Source organism: Coloeus monedula (genome assembly GCF_965178545.1).
Source record: "Coloeus monedula genome assembly, chromosome: 17".
Lineage (NCBI taxonomy): Eukaryota > Metazoa > Chordata > Aves > Passeriformes > Corvidae > Coloeus > Coloeus monedula.
In genome coordinates this window covers 14,000,816-14,015,029 of record NC_138797.1, presented here as the reverse complement: position 1 = coordinate 14,015,029, position 14,214 = coordinate 14,000,816, and the positions used below count along the sequence as shown (strand labels likewise).

General features: G+C 45.8%; 1 protein-coding gene across 1 annotated transcript; it reads left to right on the top strand.

Annotated features, from left to right (window-relative positions):
* Positions 1-233: 233 nt before the first annotated feature.
* On the top strand, positions 234-8,154 carry TFAP2C (transcription factor AP-2 gamma; the record flags this gene model as incomplete). The annotated part of the gene is made up of 7 exons (XM_082292709.1): positions 234-281; positions 1,504-1,980; positions 2,195-2,246; positions 3,701-3,923; positions 4,577-4,695; positions 6,034-6,175; positions 7,869-8,154. 7 exons carry the CDS (start codon positions 234-236, stop codon positions 8,152-8,154), a joined length of 1,347 nt encoding a protein of 448 aa, XP_082148835.1.
* Between the last annotated feature and the right edge of the window lie 6,060 nt (positions 8,155-14,214).

Below are 14,214 nucleotides of genomic sequence, written 5' to 3'. Positions count from 1 at the left end.
GGGAGGAGTTAGGATAATCCTATTGCCATTAAGGGCGTCTGGGCAGGGAAAAAAAACCCCGAGTGACCATAAGCGCGGAGGGTTAGTCCGTCAGCTGCCTTCATGCCTGCCAACTGAGCTCCGTCCGGGGGGCCGCTCCTCTTCCCCAGCGCCGACGTGGATTTACCGCCCGTGGGGGGGGGCCGAGCTGTTCTGTTCGCGGCACCGCGCACCTGGTCCGGACGCTGGACGCCATGTTGTGGAAACTAGCAGATAATGTCAAGTACGAAGAGGACTGCGAGGTGAGGGGCTGCGGGGAGGGGTCGCAGCTGGGGAAGGGGGGGGGTCCTGCGCGGGGCTCCGCCGCCCCCGGGCCGCGCTGCCCGCCCCGCTCGCTCCCCCCGGGAGCGGCAGCTGTCCCTGCCCGAAGACCCCGCTTTGCAATTTTTCATTTTCCTTCGGAGGTGCGAAATTTATTTATATATATATATATATATATACTGAGTCTTTTGAACTCTGGAATAAAACGGGGTGCAAGCCCCAACTGGGAGAACAGAGCTTGCATCCGGCGTGGAGCAGCGCCGTGCGGGAGCGGGGCACCCCGGAGCTCCGGGGCTGTCGGAGCGCACCGCACCGGGGCGGGATGCGGAGAGACCGGCAGGTAGCAGCCGCGGCGGGGTGAGCCGGGCAGGGCGAACGCTTCCTTCCCACGCTTTTCCTCCCCGGGAGCGGCTCCCACCCGCCGCGTGGTGCTCCCGGGTTTTGATCTCTCCGAATTCGGCTGTGTCCCCCTGTGCCCCCCCCCCCCCCCCCCCCCCCCGCAGCTCCGCTGGTCCGCCTGCTCGGCTCCTACAGATTAGCTGCAGTCCCCGCTTCACGCTCCATTGGGACCCCATTCACCTCTTATTAACTAGCCCTGTTATTTTAATGACCGTGAAGCCAGAAGCTGCTAAATCCCTGGATCAGCTCAATGTAGACATTTCAGCTTTGACTGCTGAGATTGGAAATCGGGGGAGAAGCAGCGATGGCACGGCTGGAGGCAGCACCGCCGTCCCTCCCCGTCGGGTAGAGCCGGGAGCCCCGGCCCGGGCGCCCCTCGGGCGTGGGAGGGATGGGGGTGTCGGGGGTCCCCCATCGCTCCAAGGGCGGCGGCTCCGCAGCCCCCCCGGCCCCGGCGTCTCCTTCCCAGCCGGGGCAGCGCGGCGGAAACGCGGCTGCGTCTCTGATTTGAATTTTTCTGCTCTTAATGATTCTTCTGATGACTTGCACAAGCCGGGAGGGTTGGTCTGGTGTAGTTGCGATGAGGAGAGCAGCGAGAACTGGTTTGTAACTTTTTCCCTGGGAGTGAGGTGATTTCTTCCGCGAAGTGCCTTAAAAACACCAAACTCCCTGGGCAGGGGCAGGGCGGCTCTCGCTCCGCTCTCTCCTTCCCCAGTGCCGCCACCCGCAGCCCCAAGCGGCCGCCGTGCCCCCAGACCCCGCTGACGGCCACCCCGCTGTTCCCCACCCCTGTGTGCTTTCCAGGACCGGCACGATGGGAGCAGCAACGGGAACCCGCGGCTGCCGCACCTCTCCGCCGTCAGCCAGCACCTGTACAGCCCGGCCCCGCCGCTCTCGCACTCGGGCGCTTCCGACTTCCAGCCCCCCTACTTCCCCCCCCCGTACCAGCCGCTGCCTTACTCCCAGTCCAGCGACCCCTACTCGCACCTCGGGGACCCCTTCTCCATCAACCCCCTGCACCAGCCGCCGCCGCCGCCGCCCAGCCAGCAGCAGAGCGCTTGGCCGAACCGGCAGAGCCAGGACCCGGCGGCGCTGGCCCCGCACGGCCGCCCCGGGCTGGTGCCGCACCTCTCGGCGCTGGAGAGCGGCTCTGCCGGCAGCCGCCGGGAGACTTTCCGGCGCTCCGAGCTGCTGCTGCCCCACGGGCACGGGCTGGACGCCTCGGCGCTGGCCGATAACCTGGGCCTGCACGACATGGCCCACCAGATGGAGGAGGTGCAGGTAAGGAGCACCCGGACACCCCCTCGGCGAGGCTGGACGGGCCTCGTCCCCTTCTGCACATCCCATCCCCGTCCGTGCAGGGAAATCCTCATTTTCTGCGCTTCGCCCCTTAGGATGCGGGCGCGCGGGGAGGGGGTGGGCTTCCCAAAAGCCCCCGGCTTTTTCCCTCTCAGCTCTTCCGGGTGCGAAACTTTCTCCCCCTTTCTCTTTCCAGAATGTGGAAGATCAACACTTACTAATGCATGACCAGACTGTCATTAGAAAAGGTCAGTAAGGTGGCACCGCAGTTTTACTTTCCCTTGTCAATAGTTAAAAGTTTAATGACGCACCGGTGAAGTGACGCCCTATTATTTTTCTAAAGACCGATCCTTTGGGATCGGGAGGGCGGAGGAGTTTTTATTCCACTCAGTCCCTGGATTTTTCTGACGCTGTCCGAGGGAAGGTGGCGGCGGGGACAAGCTCCCAGGGCTGCCCCGGGGCGTGAGACTCCTGCGGGGACACGAATCCCCTCGTGTGCTCTTGTGTTGTGGCTTTAATCGAAAGCAGGACCTTGAACCGATTTTAATCTTTTCTGAAATATGTGTGTGTAAAGTGACACGGGGCTTTTCTCTTGTTTGTTTGTTTGTTTGGGGTTTTTTGTTGCTGCTAGCACTCGAAGACAGCTTTTTTTTCTTTTCCAATTTTTTTTTTTCAACTTCTTTACAAGACTTGAGAAAGAACTGAGTTCCCTGGCAGAAGACTGTTTGGCTTTATCTTAATCGAAATTGGTTTGTAGCTGAGGTTTTGAGGAAGGAGGAAGACGTATTGACTCAATTTACAGTAATTTAGCTTTTTTTCCTTGCTTTTGTTTTTAAACAAATTTGTGCTTAAAAAAAAAAATCAGAACTTTCCTCTGAAGACTTCAAACAAATACCTAACTGAGGAAAAGCAGAAGTGTGTGTCAGAGCGCTGATTGCTGCCTTTAGCTCATGGGAGAATAATTTTGCTGTCAGATGCACCACTGACAAATCTTCCCCCTCCGGGAGCGGGCCGACCTCGGCTCTTTAACCCTTTCGCCAGCAGCACACTGGGTGAACTGGGCGGATTTGTGAGGGGATGGAAAAGCTGTATCTGTGGTTTGCTCCTTCCAAAGCCTTTGTTGTCCCTCCTCACCTAAAGGCTGGAGCTATTAACGAGGAGCAGCTCCTTACTTTCGGTTCTCCCTGGGCTGTGTCCCTCTCTGTTGTGCTGTCTGGCAGGAATTTGTTGGGATTAAATTCCAAAGGCGGTTTCTTAAATCTGCGTGTGCGAGGTGGAAGATGAAGCCCAGCGGGAGCTGGAAGGTTTCTCCCTGCCCTGACTTGGGAGGAGTTTCGGCAGTAGCTGCAGGATGCTAATTCGGAGTCTGTCTTAGTATTGGGTTTTTGTGAGCACGGCTTTGCTAACTCACAGCCTGCTGCTCCAGAGGTGTGGGGTTTGTGTGCCTTGAGAAGCATTCTTGGTTGTGTTTGGCAGCTCCTTGGAATCCAGTGGCAACATCCAGCTGGTCAGGAATAATTTTGGGGACCTTTCAGTCCCTGTGCTGCAGATGGATGCTGGGGACGGGGGCCAGTGGTGTGAGCATTTAATACCAAACAAAATCCTCTCTCCTGGGTTGTTTTTCTAGAAAGAAAACTCACTTGCTGCTTCCTATTTACTTTTCCCTTTTGTAAAATACCTGTTTCCCCTCCTCCGCCCGCAGGTCCCATCTCCCTAACGAAAAACAGCGCTCTGAGCCTGCCCTGCCAAAAGGATGGATTAATTGGGGTGGTGATCAACCCCAACGAAGTGTTCTGCTCCGTGCCAGGGAGGCTCTCCCTGCTGAGCTCCACGTCCAAGTACAAAGTGACAGTGGCAGAGGTGCAGAGGCGGCTCTCGCCCCCGGAGTGTCTCAATGCCTCTCTGCTAGGAGGAGTCCTGCGAAGGTAGGACGGCTGCACTCCCCTCCCAGCCACCCCGCCGTGCCTGGTGTTTGTATTTCCCCTGTTTTGCTGTGTGTGAGCAGCCACATCAGCACAACCACAGAGCCTTTTAGCGAGTTCCTGATTTTTGAGAAGCCCAACGACGCTGAATCCTAATAGGCTTTGGAAATAAAACGTCTTTGCACTTCTGCTGCCTCTGGAGAAGTGCTATTAACAGCTCTGACAGCAATTTTTATTCTCTGTTTAAAGCTGGGGTTTTGTCTCAAAACCAGTTCATGGAGCTGTCTCTGATTCCCAAGACAAACTGTTTCCCTGTGGAATGATTTTTTTATTAAATCTCATGGTCCTGATTAATCATTACAAGGACACTTTTTATGACCTTTTTTTGCATACACTTAATTTGGCTTGTGATCATTCTACAGCTGTTGGTTTCAGTGGTGCAGTTTAAAATATTTTGATTTTGACCTGCTGTGTTTCATCCTGGCTGGTTTGAAGTAGAGCATTTAAAAAGTAGGTCACTTGAAAAGAGCCTGTTTTTTATCTTCTCCCCACCCCAGTAGAACCCTATTGAATGTCAGTAACTGGAATTTCTCATCTTAAAAAGAAGTGTTCCCTGAAGATAAATAAGGCCGTTTTTTTTTTCTCTTTAATTACAGAGCCAAATCTAAAAATGGTGGCAGATCGTTAAGGGAAAAACTGGATAAAATTGGCTTGAATCTTCCTGCTGGCAGAAGGAAAGCTGCAAATGTGACACTATTGACATCTTTGGTGGAAGGTCAGTCTTGAGTGTGTCTTAAAAATAAACTTTCTCCCCTTGTGTACAGCTTTTATCCTCCAGGCAAAGCATGGAAAGGTTAGAAAGTCCTTGAAAGTAATATGGGGTTTTTTGTTAATTTTCAAGTGAGTGTGGTGGGGATGTTGCAGCACCTAAGGAAGGGCTGTTCTGCCTTTGAGGGGCTCTCCTCTCTCGTGAGCCCTGCTCACACAAACCCAGCCTCTGCTCCTCTTCCTCACGGCTGCATGCCGGGATGCTGGCAGGGATGCAGAATTCCTCCGTGCCAGGATGTGCCAAAGGCACCTTTGTCCAGTCTGTTTCTTGAGGGTTGTTTTGGGTTTCACAAGGGCGAGGCAGGGAAGGCAAAATGGGTGAAACTCATCACATTAGTGGGTTTGGTTCCTTGTTGGGAAACTTTGGAAGTCTGGGACAGCTGACTCCAGTCCTGCCCTACCTCAGCGGTGTCCTCAGAAGCTTTGCTAATAAACAAGCTTATAAAGTGAGATTTATAGCTTTTGACTTCCTGGTAGGAAACTGGAGCCCCTTTAATCTGTGCCATGTTCTGTGGACCCTCTGTCAGTTACGCTGACCTGAAGGGTGTGTATATATGTACGTGTGTGGTTTACATTTGGTGCTCCTGTTTCAAGCAGCTCCTGGTAGTGGGACAATTTAATAGGAATAGAAGCAGCAACTGAAATAAGAGTGAAAAATGATCTAACAATACCTTCCTGCTGTTTATAATGCAGCAACTTCCATTTAAAAGCTCTCCTTGGAAGTTTCAGAGAGCTGATGTGTGTGCACATGCACACAGGCATATTGCACTGATCATGCCAATCTTTTTTATTTTAAGCCTGATCAAATTGTTTTAATGAAAAAAAATGATAAGGTTATGCACCTTGCAGTTTGGTTTTCTGTCTGAAAATTCTTAAGCAAAAATATTTCAAGAGCATACTAAACTGAAAACTTTTATTGTGTAAGTGGGATTTAGTTGGCAGATACTTTTAAATATCAGTGGACAATTTGATCTTGACTGAGGTGTATTTTTTGCTGTGCAGTTATTCTGGAGAGAGACAGGAATTTTTCTTTCTAGTATAAAAGCAAAGAGAATTCTTTTTTGTTGCAGTCACCATGCAAATCTTTTTTTTTTTTCCTTAATGCAGACTTATAAAGAAACACTGATCCATCAATTAGAAAATGGTAATGAGTGATCGAATGGTGTCCCTTTCTAAAACAGGAATACACTTCAAAGATCCACAGCATTTTCCCCTTCATTTCCCTGGTTTCCTTATAATAAATGATATTTCACCACTTAACAAGCACCCCCTCTCACCCCCCCAGGTGAAGCTGTGCATCTTGCTCGTGACTTTGGCTACGTGTGTGAGACAGAGTTTCCTTCCAAAGCAGTGGCTGAGTATTTAACCAGACCACACATGGGCCGCAACGAAATGGCAAACAGGAAGAACATGCTTCTTGCTGCAAAGTAAGTGTTCAGCTTGGATTTTATTTTTTCTCTCCTTTTTGAACATGTTTTTGTCTGCTGTGACTGTCTGTGACTGAGGGATAGTTTGGTAGATTTTTGTGTGTGATTTTAATTGGGAAGATGAAGCAATTCTTTTTATTTGGTTTTGGTTGGAATTCAGCTATGGCAGCAGTTTTAGTTCAGTCTGAACCAATAATAAGGGTAACAGTCCTGTAGGTAACTAAAGCAGTTTGGGCCAGTTCTGTTCAACTGCAGTAAAAGCTTCAGGAAAAGTCCTTTACCAGGACAACTGTAAGGAGAAGGTGTCCCCAGGTGTGACAGGGTCGAGGATGTGGAGAGCAGGTGTGGCCTGGGAATGTGAACCAGTGTCAGGACTGGGAGCAAGGGGAGCTCAGCCTGTCTCCTCACAGCTGCCCTTGGCAACAGCAGCTCCCAGCTTTCCCTTGGGACTCTGGGAGTCAGGAGCTGGAGAGTCCCTTTTTCCCTATTATGGCTGAAGATTTTTATAGTTCACTGGAAGAGCCATCCTTTGGTAGGTGTGGAAAGTCCCTGTGCTTAAACAAATTCCTGTTACAAACCTCGGTGAAGGGGAAGGAAGGGGAAAGGAGAGAAGCTTTGTTCTGCTGTTCTGCAGCCACTTTGTACCTGTGAATAAACCCCGTCCTGAGCAGGTCCCTGGGAGGAAATACCTGTATTGAGCTTATCTAAAACTGGTGTTTGGAGTGCTCACTGTCCCCTTTCCCCTGCTGAGTTCCTCTCCCAGGCTCAGGTTTAACAGAGCTTCAGTTCATGATTGGCTCTCTGAGATGTTTTTTGGTTTGGGGTCGATGTAATTCCCTGTTTTTACAGCACCCTCGCTCTGCAGAGGAGCTGAGAAAAGCCTGCTTAAGCTGCTGAGAAAATTGCCCTGACTTTGTACTCACATCAGGCACGCAAAACACACTCCTGGTGTTGAATTCATCCAGCCTTCCTTTAAAAGAGATCTTCTTTTACAAGAATAGATCTTTTGAAAATTTAGAAATCTAGTCTCCCTTTCCTATAGTTTGAACACGATGCTAATTTTTCCTGAGCCCTCCTACTGCTCCTGAATATTTTCATTATTGGCATAGTTACTGGCACTAATAATAATCCTCTGGAAGACATTTGTGATTGAGAAATTCTGATAAAGTGATGATTCTGTTAAGATTGCTCAGCTCCTGTGAAATCCCTTCAAGGGGACAGATTTACAAGCAGCAAACAACATATGCTGGAGCATTATTAAGCACTCATGTTTTGCCAGGCATATGTGTTAGTGTTTGCAGGATCAGGGCCTCGGCCTCCCTATATATACATGGAATATACACAACTAAATTAAATCTCCTCTTCAGCTGCTCCAGTCTTTCTAAACCACTCAGCTGCAGCTGGGAAAGTTCTCATAGAAACCAGCACTGAATTCCCACTCCCCACTTCAAATCTGGAGCAAATGATGCAGGGCAAGCCAGGCACCAGAGGTGGAGAGATTGTTTTGCAGAGTGTTTTTTGTGATGGGGATGCAACAAAAGGTTCGTCAGGAAGTGGTGCTAGTAAACAGGCTTTAATTTTAGACACGGAATTTCTCGTAATTCCCACATAAATGCCAAATATTTGGTGCAATTTTCTTTGTTATTTTTGTGTATTTGCATGGTGTAAAGCGTGAGCCCTTTGTGTGTTGCAGGCAGATCTGTAAGGAATTCACAGACCTCCTCACTCAGGACAGAACTCCTCTTGGAAACACAAGACCCAGTCCCATCTTGGACCCTGGCATCCAGGCCTGTTTGACTCATTTTAGCCTGATCACACATGGCTTTGGGAGCGCTGCCATCTGTGCTGCCATGACATCCGTCCAGAACTACCTAAATGAAGCGTTAAAAATAGCAGACAAATCCTACATGAACGCTGGCGACCAGAGCCCCGCAGAGACCAACAAAACCATTGACAAAATGGACAAGCACAGGAAGTGAAAGGAAAACCAGACTTTACCCTTCCTCCTAAACACAGACTGAGATCTTCTTGCCAGGGGGAACATAGAGATTTGGGTGTTTGTTTTTGTTTTGGTTTTTTTTTTCCCTCTTGGTTTTGTCTTTTTTTTTTTTTTTTTTTTTTTTTTTAAAGAAAGGAGGGGAAAAAGGGGAAAAAAAAAAAAATCATTCAGGATCTTCATTCCTGCTGGATCCGTGAGGCAAGTCTTGCTAAAAGCTGCAGTATCCCTGTTCTGTGGAAGCAATTACCTGAAGATAAGTACTTGGGACAAGTGTATTGAATCCTTTGCTGTAAAAGTGGTGCTATAAAGGGGGGGTTGATGGAATTCTACAGAGATTTATTTCGATTTCTTTGCCACATCTTGGTATCTCGTGGGTGACCAGCTTCACGTGTAGTTTTTAACAGACAGATTTTAGATGGAAGCCTGTTTTGCTCTCTGATACAATTTCAGGGGTCCATTCTCTCGAAATGCAGAAGTAACAATAAAGCAGTATTAAACAATGGTATAGAGATTTATGTACATTACATTTTTTTTATAAACACCTGAAAATAGTAAGATTATTCTGTGGGGGGTTTTTTCTGTTTGGTTTGTTTTGTTTTGTTCTATTTTGTTTTGGTTTTGTTGGTTTTTTTTTTTTTTTCAGATTACCGTAGGAGAGTACTAAAATCCTGCTAGACTTAAGATGGCATTTGACATGCTTATTTTTTACAGAAATATTCAGGCTTTTAAAAACTGCAGCAATGTTGGCTGCCGTTTATATTATCTTGGTATTTTTTTAATGAGGACTAGGTCAAAATGAAAATACTTTTAGAAAATTCACTTTCTGTGTCTAAGGATATTGCAGCTTTATTCACATATTTATATTGTCTTGTTTTTAAATTTGGGGGGGAAACTTGAAAGAATAGGCACATAACTTTTTTTTTTTACTTTTTTTTTTGCCTATTAAGGCCAAAAAATACTTCCAGGGAGGCTTTATGTGTATTAAGGGAAGCAGTGTGTTGAATGTAAATATTTATTTATGTGTAATTTAATCGGATTTGTAAATAATGGTGAACTTTTTAATACTTTTTTTTTATAAATGGGTTTCAAATTTTAATTTTTGGTAAGTATTTCAAAGGTAATGGGTAAGCTAAACATATCTTTAGGTTTATGCACAGGTATGTTATACAGGGTATTTAAGACTTTTTTTTTTTTTTTTTTTTTTTTTAATCTCAATTCTTGCCACTGAAGATTAGATTTAATCTGAGGTGTTTGTTCACAAAGCAATAATTTTGTGCATCATTCACCTGGTAACTGAGTAGACATGCAAAACGAGTGTGTGAGTTAGTGTGTATGTGAACAATGGAGGTTCTGAGCTATCTTCAGATATTTGTAAATGTTCCCACTATAATTCTGATGTATATGATAACCATATAATAAAAGTATTCTGGATAGAAGCATGGAATGTTTTGTTAACTGAGAACAGCTCTGTTTTCTTTCTCTGCTCGGGGAATGTGGGGCGAGTAGCACTAGAGGACATTATGTATTGAGTCATAATTGCAGCACTTTGTTCGGATTAACAGAACAGAAAGATGAAGCTGTTTGCCAGTAAAACTAATGGTTTCAATTAAACACGTTATGTATCTCCAAGAATCTTTTATTTTTTTTCCCCTCCTAAGATGTCATGATCTTGCCTTCTGCCTGCTTCAATAGGCAGCTTAAACACAAACTGCGAGGCAGCCTCTCAATAAAAATCAATCCTACCAGTTTTGTTCTCCTGCTAAATCTGCCTGTCTTGCAATAATCTGTCTCTCACGACAAATATTCACAAAAACCTGGAGTGTGAAATTTGAGAGGTCTCCCATCCGCTTTCAGCCCAGTTTTACTGATTTGAGGAAGTTTACGTTTTGCAGAAAGTCCTCAAAGCGCTTTGTGCCGTAGGGGTGAGGCAGGAGCTGGAATTTTCGATGTCTCAGAGGCAAAATAGCCAAACAAACCTTCCTGAAGAGAAATTGGGCTTTTTTTTCTCCAGTGCTTTCTGAAAAAGGAACGTAAACCTGGGCTTTAGTGTGTCCTTGGCCCTTCAAGATCTGATCAATCCTTGAGGAAGGTGACACTGGGCTGTCAAGTGAGAATTCAGTTCACATCATGGCAGTGTTTCTTCCAGAGCTGTGTAAAAGAGGCAAAGTGTACCATTTCTGAACGCCTTGCTTATAAATCATTTTTATGTTCTCGTTTTCCCTTTAAAGGATAAAGGAAAACCACTGGAGGTGTGCAGGGAGAAGAAAGGAGAGGGAAGCACAAAGAAATGAATGCCTGTATCAGTGGTGAACTGGGAGAAAAAGCTGGTTTTGAGTTGCAATGCAGTCCCCTTCTCTCCTAAAGAGGTGTGAAATTCCAGCCTTTGCATTTGTTAGACTCATTGTAGCATTTCAGAAATGAGCATTTTGGACCATCTGTAGGCACAGGCACAGCCAGGACACATGATGACTAACAGAACTTCGAAAATACACAAACAAGTTGCCCTTCTGAAGTGTATTTTTATGGATTTTGTATATTTATACACAGAAATATGCTGGGTACGGTGGGAGCTTGTTTAGAGAATGCAATGCTACAGCTCTGTTCCTTTTTTCCTCTTTCTGCTGCTGGACTGCTTATCCAGCACATATAGGAAGATATTTTAGCTACCAGACAATGGAATCTTGCTTTTTTTTTTATTAATGCACAAAACCAGGCAGTGAAATAATTGCCCCTTGGGATAGGAAATAAGGATGTTTCCATTTATTCCTGCTGCATTCAAGCAAAGCCAGTCAATTGTCTAATGTACTGACTCGGGTTCTATTCATATGTGTGGAACATTAGAAATGTGGAGTTTCCATTACCTTAGTGCTTTTCTTTACTGTATATTTGAGCTAGGACATTCTTTTTGAAGCTCAACCACCTTCTAAGCTGTGCCAGAACCATGAAACAACGACAACATCTTCTGTTCCATCCCCTGAAAAGGACAGTTAAACTTGTCTCACCCAAAATTATTGCTCTTAAAGAAATGTGTTAATTCTTGGGGAATGTAGAAAGCAGAGTGATCTGAACATTCAAGAAGGCACTTGCTTCTTCCTGATCCTCAAAATTTCATGGGTTTTACTGCTTTTTACACAGGTTATTCCTGAGCTGGCTAAAAGAAAAATTTCTAATACAAGTCTCTTCAGAAGGTCCATTTTTCATTTCCTTTGAAAATGGACTATTCGAATCACTCTGTCCAATCTTCTCCCTTGCCCTTCTCCCATCAAAAGAAGGGGTTTGGTCATAATGTGAAGGAAAAAGGCTTTAAAATATTTGGGTTTAAAAGTAAAAATTATTGAAGCACTGCCCTCCTGCAAAAATCTGATACATACCTGTAAAATAGCTGAATTCATGTAACTCAGTAAAAAATTGCCTCGTGGAAAAAGAAAATATTTCAACCATGTCTTGCCTGGTTGGCAGCAGCAGTTGGGCATCAGGATGTTGGGCTCTTCCCAGATGGGTCCATGGCAGGCAGGGAGCTGCTTCCTTTCCCCTGTGGCAACTGAGGGCATGGCCTTGGCAACCCCATCACCTGAGAGAGGTCTGATTGCCACACATCATTAATTGCAAACCTGAGGATTAGTCAAGAGTCCACCTCATGAAACTGTGTGACTTCATGGCACTGTTGCTTTCAGTTTAAAAAGAATTTTTTTCCTGGTGTTCACAGCTTCAAAAAGAAATAATGATGCAAAACTAGTAAAATATTAAATAAAACTAGAACTTTTGTCTTAATTTAGTAACTGATTTCAGTTAACTTTATTTTTGACTCTCAGTTCTGATTTGCCCTCCATTTATTTCACTGTTATTTATTGTTTCTCCCTGACTCTTGGCTGCAACCTCCTGCCTGTTCCTTCAGAATTTTACAATAAACCCAGAAATGCATATTGAAATAGGTCTGCCTTGCTGTGCTGATTTCTTGTGGCCCTTTCTTCTCAGTTTTTTCCTGCATGCAGTGTTTATGTACATCCTTGTAGATATTTTGGCCTAATTGTGGTGTGGAGCTTCTCTCCTGACAGGGCTTTGGCTGCCTTTGGCACTTGTTCTGCAACAACAGCTGGATTATTTTATTTTATTAAGAAAAAAAGGGGGTGCTGTCGACACTTTGTCCCCAAACTTACTTCACTAAGAGAACACAAGGTTAGGGACAAAGCTGCTTCCCTGTCGCTAAAAGAAATCTCCGAATTTCATGTTTCTGTTCATTGATGTTGCAGGTTTTGTGAGGGGAACCTGGAGCCAGTTTTGTCAAACCCTAGAGGGTCCATTTGGGATGCTGACCCAAGGAGCTGAGCCACAGGAAACGCACTTGGGAATTTGTTCCCAAACCCTGGCCACAGCCAGACACCGTGTCTTTGTGAAATCTGGGTGTTATCCAAACCAGTTGTGGCTGTCAGGATATTTCTGTGGTGCCCGGCCATTCCCTTTGCCTCATGTCCCACGATCCATGGAACTTCATGGGCCACCATCTCTGCCAAAATTCCTCAGGGGCTATCCTGGAACCAGCTTTTAACAGATTGTTAGATTCTGTTCTGTATCATTTGCTGCCTTCTCCCTCTCCCATTTTCACTTTCACAGGGTTATATAAATAAGTTTATTTCCAGTTTCAGATGCCACTTTGCGTTCATTGGATGTTCCTGTCTGTCTTACAGGGATCTTCCAGCTGGTTTCCATGTACCATTGTTGTGTAAGGGCTGGCCACAAATATTCTCTTTTTCCTCTCTTTTAGCTAAACAGCCCTTTTTAACTGGTTCTCGGGAAGGCCTTTCTCACAGGCTGCTACTATGCCATGACACATTCCCTAAATATCCATATGGAGTATTTTTTACCCATAATTTGAAGTTAAAAGCATGTAATAATACAGACATTTGCTCTGTGCCACAAAACTCAAATACTTGTTCATGAGTGCAGCAGAAAGTCCAGAGATTGACAATGAACCAAATAACAGAGGGAATCTTTTAGGTGAGCTTTAGAGTTTATATTTCCAGGTCAATCAGCATACGGACTGAGGGGGAAGTGAAAGGTTAAACCAAGGGTTGGAAAGATAATGTTTTTCAGCTGATTGCTGCAATAAAACAATTATTTGTAATTAATTGAAATAGTTCAGTGACAAAACATGGTCTAAAATTCTGCCAGCTCCCTTGCTGCAGAGAGAGAAGGGAAAATATTTGATTTCAGCTCTCTGGCGGGATGGTTTCTGTCTGGAAGCAGAAACCACTTCTACCAGGTCTTCATCCTGTCCTTCCCTCTTTGCATCACATCAACTCCATAGGAAATTGAAAAAACCAACCCAAATCCATGAATAGCTGAAGGTGTGGGGTCTGCTGGAGGACTGAGAGCACAAATGTGGCAGCTGGATGTGCTGGAGCTGAGCTGGATGCTGGATTGTGAGCTGGAGCATCTGGGATGGAGGCACACGTATTTTTGGCTGTGCTGAAGAAACAGCAATTAACCTCCAGCAGAGAGGTAGGGCAGCTACCTGGGACCAGCAATTTTCTCCAGCTCTTGCAGCAAACTTTGCCTGAGCTCATTTGTCAAGCTTTGAATCCTTAAATCCATAACTAATTAATTAAGAATCTCTAATTACCCCAAAATGGTGCTCTATACTTAAGGTTAAGGTGTGGTGAAATCCAGAGAAAACATGAGAGAAGCTGGAGGATGTTCAGAGCAGGAGATGCCAGGAAAATGCGTGTTTTCATAGGTGTGGGGGAAGCCAAATGGTTAAAGTGTCAGTGACCTCTAGGGCAGGTCCGAAACTGCCAGAAGCCACTGCCCAGTGCTTGGGCATTGATCCATGTGTTCCTAAAAGAGCAGTGACCACCAAACTTGTCAGCAGAGACTCTGATATTGGAGAGCCAAAGCCGAGTAACCCTTGGCATTTAAACAAACAAACAAAAAGTGTTATTTTCTAAACCAGAAGCACATTGGATGAAGCTCTGGTTCTTTACAACCTTAACAAGAAACACCGGTGGGGACAGCACTGAAAACATCAGTGCAGGTGGGTTCT